This window comes from Lissotriton helveticus, chromosome 6 (genome assembly GCF_964261635.1).
Source record: "Lissotriton helveticus chromosome 6, aLisHel1.1, whole genome shotgun sequence".
NCBI classification, from domain to species: domain Eukaryota; kingdom Metazoa; phylum Chordata; class Amphibia; order Caudata; family Salamandridae; genus Lissotriton; species Lissotriton helveticus.
In genome coordinates, this window is record NC_136067.1 from 932,731,582 (window position 1) to 932,748,434 (window position 16,853).

Below are 16,853 nucleotides of genomic sequence, written 5' to 3' on the forward strand. Positions count from 1 at the left end.
CCTCATTTTGCCTTTTCCTTACAGTAACAATTGTTGTTCTTGTGCCATTCTTGTTCATGCCCCTTTCATTGGTGCCCAATCCCGGCAGAGTAGGGCCTTTTGCAAATTTTGCAAAACCACAAGGAAATTCCTTGTGAGATACCTGCCGGGCATCGATGAAGTAGTTAGAGAAACATAACTAGGGTTTGTCATATGCTATCGGGTACTACACAAAGCATGTGCTAGATTGGTTTAAAAGGATAGATCACACCATACAACCACCCATGTGTAGATAGATTTTATTTTATTTTGTCCTGACGAATCGCCACCAGATCGATTAACTACCAGTCGAGAAACATGTTGACCGCATAATAGAGCGCCCTACCTGAGACCATCTCAGACATACGCCTTTGTTTCTTTTAATCAGGGTGGGAGACCCATTGATTAAAATTGTTTTTGCTGGTACTCCCTGACCCGTTTGAATACTTTTTTCAGGTTTTACACCTTCACACGTTCATCTACACTGATTAGGCCCCCACAGCACCAAACGGCATCTGGAATAAAAGATCACGACCAAAGAGCCCCTCAAAGGGAGCGTAAGGTATTGCAGCGCCGAACTGACGAGTAGCAGCCCATATGATGAAGCACGACACCTTGCCGGGTATGTGAGGACCCTATTTTTCCAAGAAGAGGAATCCTCATCCTCCTACACGTCATGACCACACAAAACCTGTTTCCTCTGGTCTCAAAATTAGAAACAGCATCTCTTGTATTTTCATTTCTGTATCACTGATTGTGCCTTTTTCCCTATTGTACCCTCGCTGTTATTGTGCCATTCCTGTTCGCGCTCTCCCTGTTTTTCTTCCCGCTTCCCCGCCTGCAGCTGCTGCCCTCGTGGCCCCTCCCCCCTGCAGATTCCCGCTCCCGTCTCCCAGCTGTGCCTCCCTCCCCTATTTAATGGCAGCCGCTACACGGTTGTGCCACTGGCGTGCCACAGGCTAGCCAGTCTACGCCCGTCCGTGACCTAACCGCGACCAGCACCTGGGACCCTGGATCTCCAACCACCCGCCGTTATGACTCAGCTGCCCTCCGCTCGCTCAACCTCGAAAGAAACAAGAACAGCCAGCTGTCCGCACAGAACAAAACCCACGGGCAGTTCTCCTGCTGCCACTGCCGCCAGACTTTCACCACCGCCCCTGCCAACAACGCAGACGCCCTGCGGTGCATCCTCCTTAACATGCGTTCCCTACATAGACACGCCATAGAGATCTGGGACCTCCTCGACACCCTCTCACCAGACGTCTCCTCCTTCATGGAAACATGGACCAACGCTTCCTCCGCCCCCACATCGCGGACGGATACAAGATCCAAAGGAAGGACCACCCCAACAACGCAGGAGGAGGCCTCGCCATTGCACACAAAAGTTCCCTCCGACTCTCCACTTCGAGCAACTCCCTCTTCACCGATGAACACCTTCACTTCCAGATCCAGACCAGCCCTAGTACCACAGTTCGCAGCACCCTTGCCTACAGAACTCCCAGCCCCCGAGCATGATTCGCCACCACCATCACCGTCCTCATCGCACCCCATGCCATTACCTCCATGAACTACATACTCATCAGAAACCTGAACTTCCACCTCAACAACCCCAACTCCACCACCCTCCTGGTTAATCTAGTTGCCCATTTGCCCCCTTGTCTATTAGAATGCTGAGAGTCAGGCAGCTATAAACGGGCGATTAAAAAACACACAAGTAAGTGATTGTGGACTGGCATGTGGTAGATTGTTTGAGGATGTGGTTGTGATTGGTTCTAAAATGGTTTTCTGATTATGGTCTCCTGCATTTTTTGTAGTGTGTGACTTCATGAACATTGCCAGTTATACTCTGATGAGCGCGAAGTAGGTGTGTAAACTTGTAGTTTTGGGGAAAGGTAGCGTAGAGGCAGTCACCCCAAACCCTAAAAGCAACCTTTTGCTCTTCCATTACAGATATTGGTCCTGATGAGAACTCCCAATTGACGCGAGTTCGAAACGCGTAGACTTTATGTAACAAGCCAGAATCAAAAATTAGGAATCGATAAAAAAAAAAAATTGTATATATTTGTTTTTGTTTCAAAACACACATTGGCTTTTTTGTTGTGAATATTGAGATTCCAGCATATATCGAACCATTGATGTTTCTTTGTGTTGTTTGTACTGGTATGAGTGACGAATGAGTGCGGATTGAATGTACATTAGTATGCATTTTGTTGTAAATATGAAAGTTGTTTTCTTTGATATACTGAATATCATTCTTTGTTGTGTACACTAGGTTTTAATATTTGTATAATAATTTGAAAAATCATATATTCAAATAGAAGTGGAAAATAAAAAATAAAAAAATAAATAAAGGAATTGGAATTAAAACCAACAAACATATTGTCTTAACCGTATGTTATGACCAAATAGTTGTCATATTCATGAGTTAGCGGCATTTGCACCTATTTTTGTTCATTATAAGCTTGTGGCAAGCTGTGCCGTTGGGAGCCCAGACCCAGTGGTGTTTTTCTTGTTGGTATCCAAGATAGCATGGAGGACCATCTCGAACTGAGCGCAGTGCTTCCACAGGTTGCAAGGCATCCATCGCCTGGCCAGTGGAAGCAGTAGGCAGAGTGGGCTCGCTAAGACCACGGCTCGGGTGCCTGACAGATTAATGTTTCCCCATCATGGTAGCATTTAGCAGAGGTGTGACAATTCACATCGGATACGAGCGATTCTTCGGCCCCACTTCCCCTTCAATGTGGCGCAGATGTAATGCAGTCGAGGCCCTCCAATGGCATCATGGGGCGAGGATAGAATACTTACTAGCTAGCCTCCCAAAGTCAAAAACGCGCGGCTGGGTTCTGGTGTGGTCCCTTTGGTCGGTGTGCACTCCTTCACTTCTGCTCGGCAACCCTTTGAGCTGCAGAAGAGGGGGAATGGGTGAGGCCTGCCCTAGGCGGACCCAATTTGTCCAAGAAGTTGTCCCACTCTGCAGGTGTGCAGCACAAGCACTGTTGGGGCTCATGAGTTCCAGTGACCCCTCAGAAGTGTGGGCTCCGCCGACTTTGGTCTGGTGGTGCAGTGCAGGGAGCAAGGCCCAGTAAAGCACAGCATGAGTGTCCCAATGCAGGTAGTGCAAGCTAGGGCCTCCCTCTTGTAAATGCCAGGGTAGGTTAGGTCCCACTTCTACCATGGCCTTGGTAAGCCCGCAGGCACAAGGAGACAGCAGCAGGGGTCCTCACCCGGACAGGATACAGCCGGGACAACTCGTGCACCCAGCGCTGCAAAATGTAGGTTGTCAGGCCCGTAGGGAGCAGCCAGCACCTTACTGTGGTCATCAGAACCCTCTTTTCTTCACCATCCAAATGATCTCAGAAGAGTTTGAAGTATTTTACAGTGGGATCTGTAACTCGGGAAGGGAGGCGCCAACCAAACAAATCATGGACATCTTGGCAGGATTCGACTTCTTAGGTACTGGGGCCGAAGCATGTGGAGATGTAGACTGGGGAGACATCTGTGCCAACACCTTCAAAGTAAATAATCCAGAAGAACCTGGCTCACCCTTAAAGAGTGGATCAAGAGTACCAGAGCTGTCCTGAACTGGAGGTTTCAACCTGCACACACTGATGAAGCCAGAACTCTGGCCGCATCTTTTTTAATGTCTAGTTTTTCTCCAGTGACTTAAGAGTCAGTCACAAAGACTCTGAATGGTGTCAAGAGTGAGATAGTTTCCTTGATGCAGAAGGGGTTTCTCCTTCCTATAGCTCTTTTTGCAAGAAGATCTTTTTGGAAAGCATTCCCAGCATGGAGACTTACCTGAATGTGAAGAGTACCACGTCTTTGTATCTGTGGGCTTTTGCCAAAAATAACTTTGCTTCCAGATTGCTTTCAGATGCATCAAAGAACAGGAGTCGGAAGCAACGGCCATAATGTTCTAACCCAACCACCTCATGCAGACATATGGGCCCGCCCAGAACATTTTCATGTGGCACCTGTGGCAGTTTTAATTGTGAAATATCAGGAGTCAGAGTGAATAGTGAGGAACATTGTTAGTGAACCGTCGAGAGAGCTATAAACCCTTATCTACTAGGTAAAGAAAAGGAGGAACTAAGGACATGCCACCTGTTCCCTAATATACCCAGAGGTTATTACAAAGGGAGGATGGAGGAGCAGCGGATGCAGCTTAACACTTCTGGAAAGCTGTTGCTGGGGGAAATGTTTTGCAGACCAGCACCTGAAGGGATATTCATAAGGTGACAAATCTTTGGGAAGATGTATTAATCTGGAACAGTCAGAAATATCAATACAATGTAGCGACATACATTAATCTTTTGAAGTTATTTCTTGTTTTATTTGGTCTAAAAATAAAATGGATCGCTCTCTCAAGCTTGTGTCTACAGAAAGAAAAGGGGGTGCGGAACACGCAAATATGTATAGCTATCAAATAGTTTTTTGGGAACTATGAATATGTATTATATACGGTCAAAGTAATTCCCTGAAAAAGACTTTGTAACCCTCAACACCCCTTTAAATTCCTACATTCCCATGATCTAATATCATTTATGCCTAATATGCATATCCTTAGTGTTTAGTATAAAATCATGAGATACTGTACAGGGACTACACCTGCTGAACAACAGTTCAAATTGCATCTGATAAACTTGACCAAGCATGGTGTGTTCCTCTTGTGCAAACACTATCTAAATTCAAACATCCCAATATTGGGGATTAACCAGGCCGAGGCATCAAGGCTCCAAAGGGTTCAGAACGCTGCGGCTCGGGCCATTGTTGGCCTTCCTAAATACTGCTCTGTGTCCAGCACTATTTCTGCCCTTCATTGGTTGCCGGTCAGGCAAAGAATTAAGTTTAAGGCGCTATGTTTTGCCTTCATAATCATGAAGCTTTCCTCGTCGCCGGCACTTGCGAATTTACTCAGCCCCTACATCCCGCTGAGGTCTCTGAGATCGGAGCTCTTCATCTTGCGGTCTGCCCCTGCTTCAAACTCAGCAGGATGGGTGGCCGCTCCTATCGAGTGCTTGCTGCTGGGCTGTGGAATACCCTTCCGGCGCACATTCGTGCTTTGAATAACCTTATTGCTTTTAGACGTGCGATTAAAACATTTCTGTTTTCTGTATCTGGTTAGGGGTTCTCCTTCCTCTTCAGTCTGTGTTATGTTTTAGTACCTGTTCACGCGCCAGGACGCCCCTTCGCTGGGGCAGCTGTGCGCGGTATAAAAATTAATAACATAACAATATGAAATTCCATTTATTTTTCAAACTCCATTATTTCCTTACCAAACTGATATTGCTACTTGCCACACTTAATTATGATTTGGGGTTATTATACTGAGAAAGGGTCATTTGCGTCCTTCATCTACAAGTTGGTTCACAGACCACAACCGAATTTTCAGAAAAGTAAGGAGGGATGAGGTAAGGAACTTCACCCATCACTTCCTGGAATCTTGATGATTAGCAATAGCTGGATGCTTCTAAATAGCTTTTGACACTTAAAATATCCAAGCTAATTCTCTTGCAAGTCATTTTATTAGTTGGTATCCAAATTAGAAGTCCCACAAGATATATGTGTAGGAATTATTACATTCATACCCCTGTCAGCATAAATAACTCACTTTTTGCTCACTACCTCACTTTTTCTAGCCTCACACATTTCTACATATCACGGCAAGGAACAAAAGATCTCCGTAAAAGAGTGACACCTGTTGTTACCAGTCAGGCATTGCAGCGCCGGCCTGACTTAGGAGCAGGAAGCCGATGATTTAAACAACATCCCAAGTAGGCTGAATGAGACATGTCATCCAGCTCATCAGTTGAGTGAGGCTTCCTTAGTTCCGTCAAGGAACTTGCTGACCTTCTAGCATATAACACCCCCTTGCTTACTCACAGCAACCTAGGAGAGAGACCTTATTACCTGCCTACCCCTAGGGGAACTGTGTACAACTTTGCTTCTTGCTCTCTGGACAAGTACACTGGACCCCTTTAAACATAGTCCATTCTCGTCCTCCCTTTTGTTTATATAGCATAGTCAGAGATACAGAGGTACTTCGTTTGATATGATGCTTGAAAGTTACAAACAAGATTGTGGCAAAATATATTTTCATGCATGCCAGTGGTCGTAGGTTTGTTAAACACACAGGTGTGGTGGTAAACTGCTGAATAAGTCCCATTTTAATAGTAACAATGAGAAACAACTCTCTAGCTAGACCAATCTAAACCAACAGGTTTCTAAAGCATCTTAGCTTTAGGGACTGTATGATGATTTGGAGTAAACGGGTATTCAACATGTGTATTCACTTATGTGTTGCAGCCCAGGAACACATCACATTGTCCTCAACTCCTTCTGAATGACGATGTGAAGCTATATAGCCATCAAATACATGTTTCCTCCTAATGGTTTCTTTCTATTAAACGTTCCTTCTTGTTCTTCATTGCTGTATTCTATTTTCTAGTTCTGAAGTTGCTGGTAGCTCCTGGCTTGCTACTGCTAGTTTATATAAAGTCACACTTAGTTCTAGGTTCTTCCACTGCAAATAACTGAACTGTGCTGAAGTATATTTTAATCTTCACTGAAATTGTTAACTCACGATGCCCTACTAATATGTTGTTGGTGGCCTAGGTTATTACTTATGCACTTGTGCAATCATACTATTTTGAGTTTATAGTACACGCTCATTGCAGGATTCGAGATTTAAAATATAATATTAATCTTTTAAGTGATAATAGAAGCAAAGCCACTGCATGAATTAAAAATCTATTGTCAGCTATTTTGATTGTTGAGCAGAACCTGAATGTTTGATAAAGCAGGGCAGAGTGTATTGTCTAAATGCTGGGGACACTCATGTTTTATAGACATCAGTCTCCTTTTGATCGCGCCAGACTTTTGCAGTATACATTAGAATGTCTATCGGAAAAAGTTCAGGGTATAGATGGAAGGCCTCCCTCGATAGGCTTCCATCGCAGGTTCAATTTCATAAAAGCCAATTGTAGGCATATTGAAAGGATTAGGTTGAGAAGGGCAGAATGGTTGTTTCAACTCATGTATGAGTTTGGAGGATCCCACAATCGGAGATCCCCGATTCGAGTACCCTGCTCCATGGTTTCATACATTGGATGTTTTGTTGAAAGATCAAGTGAGCAGTGAATTGCAGAGCTCTGTTGAACACATGCAGGCTGTTAGGCCCCAGAGAATCATTTGCCTTTAGCCACAGCAGGTCTTATCCATAGTAAATAGGTTTTTTATATTTATTCTTACATCTTTTTCAGACTGATGAATTTTTGTTTTTCTACGTGCATCATCATATTTGATTGGCCTCCGCAGCATTGGCTCATTGGCACTGTTTAAATATTATGCTAAACCATATTTGACTATCTGAGTCCTTACATTAAAAAAACAAGCATTCGCAATGCAATATGTCTCGCATTACGAAAGTTTGAGCTATTGGTATTGTAAATGACAAATATTTTATTTATGTGTTGGTTTTAAAAATAGCGAAATTAATAGCTCGGTCATTTACAATGCCAATAGTTTTAACTTTCGCAAACATGACCCCTATAGCATTTGTAATGCAATATGTTTTGTATTTACATGACTTAGATTTATTAATATTACAAATAACAATGGCTTTTATTTTTTGTAATAATTAATACTTACATAACAGTTATTGTAATTTATAATAGCAATAGCTTAAACTTTTGAAAATAACTTTTTGGAAGATTATGTTCAGTGTATTTTATTGTGATGAAAATCCAACAGCAGCAGTGAAATATTAACATCTTTTTGTGACATTTGTAATAAAGCTTGAAACATTGAGAGAACATATTAGAACCAGTTGTTGTTGAATGGTTGCACAGAATGATGCTGTGGCCTTCAGTGGTGCTGCTGTGGCCTTCAGTGGCGCCGAGTGGTGCTGCTGTGGCCTTCAGTGGCGCCGAGTGGTGCTGCTGTGGCCTTCAGTGGCGCCGAGTGGTGCTGCTGTGGCCTTCAGTGGCGCAGAGTGGTGGTGCTGTGGCCTGCTGTGGCATAGAGGGGTGGTGCTGTGGCCTGCTGTGGCATAGAGGGGTGGTGCTGTGGCCTGCTGTGGCATAGAGGGGTGGTGCTGTGGCCTGCTGTGGCATAGAGGGGTGCTGTGGCATAGAGGGGTGCTGTGGCATAGAGGGGTGCTGTGGCATAGAGGGGTGCTGTGGCATAGAGGGGTGCTGTGGGAAGCCAATAAGGAGGATAGATAGAGGGTAGGAAAGAGAAAGGAGAAAAGAGGGGTGAAAGAAGGGTTGGCGTGGAGATGCAGAATACTCGACCCAAAGGTAATCAGAGCGCTTTACATGAGCACCAGTTGCATTACAGACGGACACATTCTGATTAAGTGATTTTCAATGCTTGTTTATTTTTGTCCTACGATATACAAGATAAAATTAACCGGCATCTCATATTAACAGCAGGTATCAACGTGATATGGTTAAAATATTTGAATGTCTCTGAATTATTTAAAGTGGTTATTCATGAGCAGTAGACAGAACAATATGCATCACAAAAATAATTCAAACTGTACTGTGGGTGAACAGGACGCTTAAGAATACCAAATCTATGCTTTACAAAACAAAAGCATAACTCCGAACAGTTACAGGTGAGCAAATCTGTGTATTTTCTCGGAACATCGTTCAATAGCTCTAATGCAGTTTAGGTTTCCAAAATAATAGAGGTGTGTGTAACAACAGTAAGTGAATGCAGAGATTGTTAAAAAGAACACACCTAAATGAGAAGAGTCGTGCTATCAGAGTTGCACTAAGCTCAGGTTTATGTTTATAAAAACAAAGCGTGAAGTGAAAATCAATATAACGGCACATGGAACTTTATAAAGTAACCACTTAAATTAGGGAAGAAAGGAAGTTGTTAAAAGCCCTTATAGAGGCTCGTCAACCAGTGAAACCAGATGCTTTCACATTTGAAGTGTGCGCACAAGAAACACAGGGGACAAGGGAGAGGGCACGCGAGAGGACGGGCAGCAGGAGAGCGAAAGAGTAAGCAGCACCAGATAATGGTGGGAGAGGTACATACAGGGCCTTAAGTGGAATGAACACGCCAAGCATTCTTGTCGGGAACTGATGAAGTTCTGCACTCACTGGTTTTATTTGTTTTGGAAGAGGAGCAGAGGCTGCGCTTGTTGAATGCGGCATTGCTGGGAGGGGGGGGGGGTGCGGGGGAGCATCAGCCTTTGATGTCTGGTGGTGTAAGAGAGACAACTGACATTGCGCAGAGGGGGGCGGGGAAGAGCATTCCTTTGAAGTCTGAAGCTCTCGCTGTGGCGGGTCTGATGCGTGCGACAAATGGTGGTTTGTGAGGTGGGGGGATAGCGGAAGGGATTCCTTGGGAGCAAATGGGTGCGAGGCTACGCGCGTCTCACGCGACTGGATAACATGAAGTGCACGTGAAGTCTGGTGCAGCGAGGCGGATGGGTTTGACGAATGGGAGCGAGGCTGATGGGTTTTGTGCACGCGCGTCTCACACGAGTGCACCACATGAACTGGACGGAATCCGCTTGGTCAAAGAGTTTGTTTCCCCTACAATATGTCAGAGCTATAAATAGCTCGACCTAAAAAGGTTTTAAGAAAGGGAGTCGTGCACGTAAAACCACAGGTCAAATACAAATGATAGGTATCACTCTTTCTTTCAGATCTTTTCAAGAAGTGGCATTCTCCCAACATTAAGTGAAACGAAACCCAGCTATTATTAAATTGAGAAAAAATGGAAAGAATAAAAAAAAAATATACAAATTACTTTTTGTTTTCTAAGCCGTAGAAGTGGCGTTTGTATATATTTTTTTAATTCTTGTAGAAGCCCTAAAAGTAACAAAAAAGAATTTCACTTAAATTGCATTACATCTAATTTAATAACAGCCCTTTTTAACCCGCTTACAGCTTTATTAACAGTGAGCTTTGGGCTACATTGAGCCGCTCAGCAAAAAGGTCTGGGAAAGTATCATAAGCGCATATGAGCTAAGGTATTTGTTTGTATTTATCAATTTCAAAATACCTTGCAAGGCTGGACTTAAGAATTTGTTGTATATCCGTTTTAACACAAAGGTTAAACTCCCTAAACTTTGTGTTTGAATTTTAAAAAGTAGTGCCTAGAAAAGTGGCACTGGTCTGTCAAGTCCCCAGGTAGTTTTAAGTGGATGCGATTTGAATCTTATGCCATGTCCTTTTATGCATCCTTTTTTAGTAATAGAAAATCACACCGTGTTTACTTACTTTAGTTTTGTAAACTGAAACAATGAAGGAAGTTGAGTGGTCTTTGGGGACCAACTGCAGTTAAGGCTTGGTTTAATATCTGTGCATATGTGAAAAGCATGAGAGGCAACATGGTGGTCTGACAATAGCTTTGTGTAGGGGTGGCCGATAATTTTGCTTTACACCTCTAATGCACAGAAAACAAACAATAAAACAAGCACAGGCAAAGCCAAAACGTCTTGTCAATGCGAGGGCTATTTGCGTTGTTAACGTGAATGTCTTTTAGCCATGTTGTATCGCAGCACGTCTGCTGTTTAGCATGATTAAAAGTCACGGAAAAAAGCTGGCCATGCCATTGTGCTTTTTTGTCTGGCAGGAGAGGCGGTACAAGGAACACTACATGGAGGGTGGGGGTTGGGAGGCACTGCCTGGACTATGTAGCTGAGACCTAAAATGAATGTATCCATGCCTAATGTAACTGTTGTTCATGTAAAGTACTTAAATACATTTTGGGACTAGTCTGCACTATAGAAAACAGCAGAAGGGGGCGGCGGGAAGGGAGTCTGGGATTTGGTCCCTGCATTTCTCTGTCTAGATGACCTAAAATGTTCTTTACAATCAGTGGGCTTACAGCCCTCCCATAACTTACTATTTGTTAGCTTGAACATCTCTCTTCTATCCTTCGTTCCCCTTTGTCATGGCATGCATGCGCCATGACTCTTCTTGTCTGTTGCCCTCCCCTTGAGCATGGACCAAGCAAGTGTGCAAATGTGTAAATGGAGGTATACTTGTAAAGCGCACTGCCGCCCCATCTCGGGGCATCCTGGCGCTGTATACCGCTGTGGAACCCTTCCTGGCTTTCCCTGTGAGATGCTCCCTACTGGGCACCCCCAAGGTACTTGTGTCCATCCACTACTCCAGTTTTTGGAGCTACTTTTCTATTTGTGTTTAAGCACATATGAGTGCTTGTGTTTTCTGTCACTCCTTTCCCCCTCCCACCTTCCAACATTCCTGTTGCAAGTTAGGGCCAGAAGCACTCACCAGTCACCGCTTACTCCTGCCCTTCCCCCTGCCCGTTGGTCTTTCACCAAACACCCCGGATAATGTGTGGCATTTTTTTAATGGGGGGTATCACCAAAGTTCAGAAAAAATATGCAGTTGCAAAATTACTGCACTATCCGGTAATGCATTATTGTTTATTGTTGTGAATGCAAAGTGCATCTAAATAATGCCGTTTGCTGTGGAACATTATTTTCCGGTTACATTAGTCATGAGAAACTAACATTGTTAGTTTATGAATGAGTCCTGTATAGCCCTGTTTTGTCACAGGAATCGTGCATTCTGGAACTTGTAGTGTGGATAAAGTACAAATGTAGCTTTAAGCATGAAAATCTTTTTTTTTTTTTTTTTTTTTTTTGAAGATGGCAAAGTCGAGTGACATGAAGCCACAGGATAACTTTACATGTTTTACTGAGTTACATTATCCTAATGTGGGATGGTGTCCCTCAGTAGTATTTAATGAGTGCCCTATTCAACATATCCGCCCTGCTGCGGGGCCAAGATGAAGGCTGGCTTTTGAGGCATTAGTCATCAGTTTCACATTTCTTTATGAATTTACAACTTGTAATCCAGGTGTACAACAAAGTTTCTGAAAATAGCCTCAGTATGAAATACAGAACATTAACAACAACTATTATTCCAACATCCGTACAGTATTCATACTAAGTTGGATGTCACTACACCCATGGTGATTGCAGTCATGGTCCGGCAGGCCAGAGGAGAAGCTACTGGCCTAAGCGAGCTCGGGAAGGCTCAGGAATCCCCTTGAGGGGGAAGATAACCATCAAGGGCTCTTGCTTTCAGAGGCCCTGCACGGTTCGAGGCTTGCAATTATTTTGGCACATAAAATATGTAAGACACAACAATGATGTAAGAATATAATAAAGTATCCTCAAATTTAAAACAAGTGTATTGTCTCAAAGTGACAGCGCATGCGCCGTCTAGTCGAGACCTAAAAAGGTGCATAAGCTGAAATAAGTATTTAACATTGACTTGTCAGCTAACACGCAGAGGGCTTAGCTGGACTCTTCTATAATCGTGTTTCCAGGAACCTCAGGCTTTTCTTTTACAGAACTTTATGAATCCGCACATTGACTACTGCTAATTTAACAAGATATTTGGGCCAACAGCCCATCAGCCCCAGCACATTCACAGCAGGCAAACCAAAGTAGATACAGGGTGAACAGCTTGTATCACTGGATTAGCTCCCCCAGCTTTGCACTGAGCCGACATTGGGCACATTATTCTTAAGTAAACAAATGTCCACAGCTCTTCAAAACATTTCCCAATGAAATAAGGACCCGACGTCGTAGCTTACCTGTGAACATTTTAAACAAATATTGCCTGGTCAGTGCCACACTATTTTTATGTATTTCTAAAGCAATTTGAACACAAACAATATATTCGTTTAGATGTTGCTTTTGTTAGTGATGCTGCAACTGACCGGTGAAAAGGGCTGAAACAATTTATTAAAAGCGCCCAAAAAATTGAAGTCTTGAGGTACAACACTTTCTGTACCCCAATCGTACTCCACAGCTACACTAAAGGCACAGTGTCTGCTACAGAAATGACAACAAAATACCAAAAAGTGACCCAAAATACACATTATAACTAAAGCATGTTGGGTTGCTGATTTACACGTAGCAATATTGCTGGGGTATGTTACAGACTGTGGCTGAATAGACAAAACTATGTAAGCAAAGCATTAACAAGAAAAACAATTCAGAGTATGAAATCAATAACATGTTCTAATATGATATGCAGGAGTGTGGACAGCAGTAGTACCTCCGATAATCCCGAAGAGAAGTGGTTGCAGTTTTTGTGCATTAGATGATACGCATTCCCTTTGAATTCCTTTCCAAGCTCTTCTACAATCTTTTCAATGTCGTTTTCTGTGAAATCCGTACTCCCCAAGGCTATTGCTTCTCTAAAAGACAAACATGGAAGTCAATGAGAGAAAAACATGGAAACACCCATCCCCTATCAACTGAATCCTGCAAAAAGGACTGTTCCCTAGCGTGGCTTGCAGCCATCTTGTTGATTGTTTATTTGTTGAGCCTCCCGGCCCTCGACCCCGCTCCCGCCTCCCAGCTGCCCCGCCCTCCCACAGAGAGTGTAGGCTCCACCGCCGCAGCTTTAACACTGTGACCATCCAGAGGCTCTCTGAAGCGGTCGCCCCCTCGCTGCTCCACCCCACACGTGGTATCGTAGCGCCTACACAGCATTGCCATAGCTACGATTATTTCTAGAACCGAGCGCAGTGTATTTTCTGTGTATTGTGCCTTTTATATTGTTGTGACACGCGCTTTGCTATTTGCCAGAACTGAGCGCACTAAATCGCCGCAGCGCTCGCTGAACAGACCGTCTTTTAATTTTAGTTTGTGCCTTATGATATTGCTGTGACACTCGCTTTGTGATTTGTTTGCCTGATTGCGCTGCCCAGTCGATTGCCTCCTACATCGTGCCCAATCTCGTCCTGTTCCCTAGCGTGGCTTGCAACCATCTTGTTGATTGTTTATTTGTTGTGCCTCCCGGCCCTCGACCCCGCTCCCGCCTCCCAGCTGCCCCACCCTCGCCCCTCCCCTTTCACTATCCTTATATGACAGATGCATTTGTGCGCAGCATTCACGCGCAGCGGTCGCGCCGAAGGTGCGCCAAAGGTAAGCCCGTCTACGCCCGTCCGCGCCTGGACCGCGCCCAGCGCAAGTCCCCCTGGTCCCCACCGTACCCAGCCCACTAGATTCACATATGATGCCGCAACTCTCCTCGCCCTCAACCCCGGACGCACACCACAATGCTGCGAAGCCACCCCAGGACATACCCACGGCCCATTCGCCTGCCTCTCCTGCAAGTTCAACTGCTTCAGGACCCTCACCAAATCCACTTCCTCCATACACAGCTCCGACTCTAACCACCTGAAGTGTTTCCTGCTGAACACCCGCTCGGTCCACAGACACGCAACTGAACTCTGGGACCTACTCGACACTGCGTCACCGGACATCGCCTTCCTTACAGAAACATGGATGAACACATCATCAGCACCCGACATCGCCATAGCCATACCGAACGCTTACAAGATTATCCGAAAAGACCGCACCAATCAAACAGGAGGAGGCATCGCCATCATCCATAGGAACACCATCAAAATCACGACAAGCTCCGACGATAATCTTGCAACCGACGAACATCTCCACTTCCAGATCCACACCGACCCTAGGACCACACTTAGAGGCACCCTCATCTACAGGCCTCCAGGAACCCGCACTCAATTCAGCGATGACATCACTGACTTCGTCAACCCACATGCCCTCGCCACCGAGAACTACATTCTTTTAGGAGACCTCAACTACCACCTTGAAAACAAACACGACAGCAACACCTCCACCCTTCTGGACAACCTGGCCAATCTCGGACTCAAACAACTTGTTAACACCCCCACCCATTTAGCCGGACACACGCTCGACCCTATCTTCACCTCCAGCAAGCACATTTCCTTCGATCGCACCACAGCTCTCCATTGGACGGACCACAGCTGTGTTCACTTCAGCTACAAAACCACCTTGACCCACAACCACCCACAACCTATTCCTCGGAGAAACTGGAACAAAATCACCTCCGACCAATTCCTCACATCACTCAACCAAAACCGACCTTAAAAAATCCAAGAAGCTATGCCGCACCCTGGAGAAAACATGGAGAAAAAACCCAACCACCGACAACATGGCCACCCTCAAGGCAGCCACCCGCAAACACCACCAACTGATTCGATCCACCAAGAAATTAGCATTCAAGGATCGTCTAGACAACAACACCCACAACAGCAAGGAACTTTTCAACATCGTCAAGGAATTCACCAACCCCACCGCAGCATCTAACGACATCACTCCCTCCCAAGACCTCTGCTATGCGTTATCCTCCTTCTACAACAAAATTGCCGACATTCACAACAGCTTCGAGAACACTCCCAGCGATCAACCCTCCCCACCCCCCTCAGATCCCACACCGCCAACTAACAACCTCAGCGCCTGGAACCCAATCAATACTGAAGACACCATCCGCCTATATAACTCAATCTACTCTGGCTCACCAACCGACCCCTGCCCCCACCACATCTTCAACAAAGCTGACTCCATCATCGCACCCCATCTCCGTGATGTCATCAACTGCTCGTTCAACTCTGCCACCTTCCGAGAAAGCTGGAAACACGCCGAACTCAGCGCCCTCTTGAAGAAACCCACAGCAGACCCCTCTGAACTTAAAAACTACCGACCCATATCCCTCCTCCCTTTCCCCGCCAAAGTCATTGAGAAAGCAGTCAACAGCCAGCTCGCCGCCTTCCTTGAATCCAACAACTCCCTCGATCCCTCTCAATCCGGATTTCGAGCCAAACAGCACCGAAACCGCCCTCATTGCAGCGACAGACGACATCCGAACACTACTGGATAACGGAGAAACAGCAGCCCTCATTCTACTCGACCTCTCCGCCGCTTTCGACACAGTCTGCCACAGCACCCTTATACAACGCCTCAGCAACATCGGCATACAAGGAAAAGCCTTGGGCTGGATCATCTCATTCCTCGCCGGGAGAACTCAAAGAGTCCGACTTCCCCCATTCAACTCAGAGGCCACTGAAGTCATCTGTGGAGTACCACAAGGATCATCACTCAGTCCCACCCTCTTCAACGTGTACATGAGCCCACTCGCATCCATCGCGCGCCAACACAACCTCAACATCATCTCTTACGCCGACGACACCCAGTTAATCCTTTCCCTCACCAAAGACCCTAACACCGCCAAAACCAATCTTCACGAAGGCATGAAACAAGTAGCCGAATGGATGAAACATAGCCGCCTAAAACTCAACTCAGACAAAACGGAGGTGCTCATTCTAGGATCTTCCCCCTCTGCCTGGGACGACTCTTGGTGGCCTTCCGCTCTGGGCACAGCACCCACACCCACAGACCACGCACGTAACCTTGGTTTCATCCTAGACTCCTCTCTCTCGATGTCCAGACAAGTCAACGCAGTCTCATCCTCCTGCTTCAACGTACTTCGCATTCTCAAAAAGATCTTCCGCTGGATCCCCCTCGAGACAAGAAAGACTGTCACCCACGCACTGGTCACGAGTCGACTGGATTATGGTAACACACTATACGCCGGAATCACAGCAAAATTACAGAAAAAACTCCAACGCATCCAAAACGCATCAGCGAGACTCATATTGGACATCCCTCGCCAAGATCACATCACCGGACACCTAAAAGACCTCCACTGGATTCCCGTCAACAAGAGAATTACGTTCCGTCTTCTCACCCACGCACACAAGGCCCTCTACAATCTAGGACCCGAATGCCTCAACACTCGACTGTCCTTCTACACACCCACCTGCCAACTAATATCGTCCAATCAAGCCCTCGCCGCAGTCCCGCGCATCCGAAAATCCACCATGGGTGGCAGATCCTTCTCATTCCTGGCTGCCAAGACCTGGAACTCACTCCCCACCCACCTCCGCCTTACTCAAAACCACATCTCCTTCAGAAAAGAACTTAAAAC

At 45.5% G+C, this 16,853-nt stretch overlaps 1 protein-coding gene across 3 annotated transcripts in view; it reads right to left on the reverse strand.

The window, feature by feature from the left end:
• DESI2 (desumoylating isopeptidase 2) overlaps positions 1–16,853 on the reverse strand; it is a 226,982-nt gene that overhangs the window by 76,399 nt on the left and 133,730 nt on the right. The window contains exons 4-5 of one of the 3 annotated variants that reach the window (XM_078648577.1): positions 13,086–13,227; positions 7,963–8,213 (exon numbers count right to left, since the gene is read on the reverse strand). In XM_078648577.1, coding sequence (XP_078504703.1) covers positions 7,968–8,213; positions 13,086–13,227 — 388 coding nt within the window. In that variant the 3' untranslated portion in view covers positions 7,963–7,967. Of the gene's footprint in view, positions 1–7,962; positions 8,214–13,081; positions 13,228–16,853 lie in introns of those variants that run through there. The other 2 variants (XM_078648579.1, XM_078648578.1) reach the window with 2 other exon arrangements.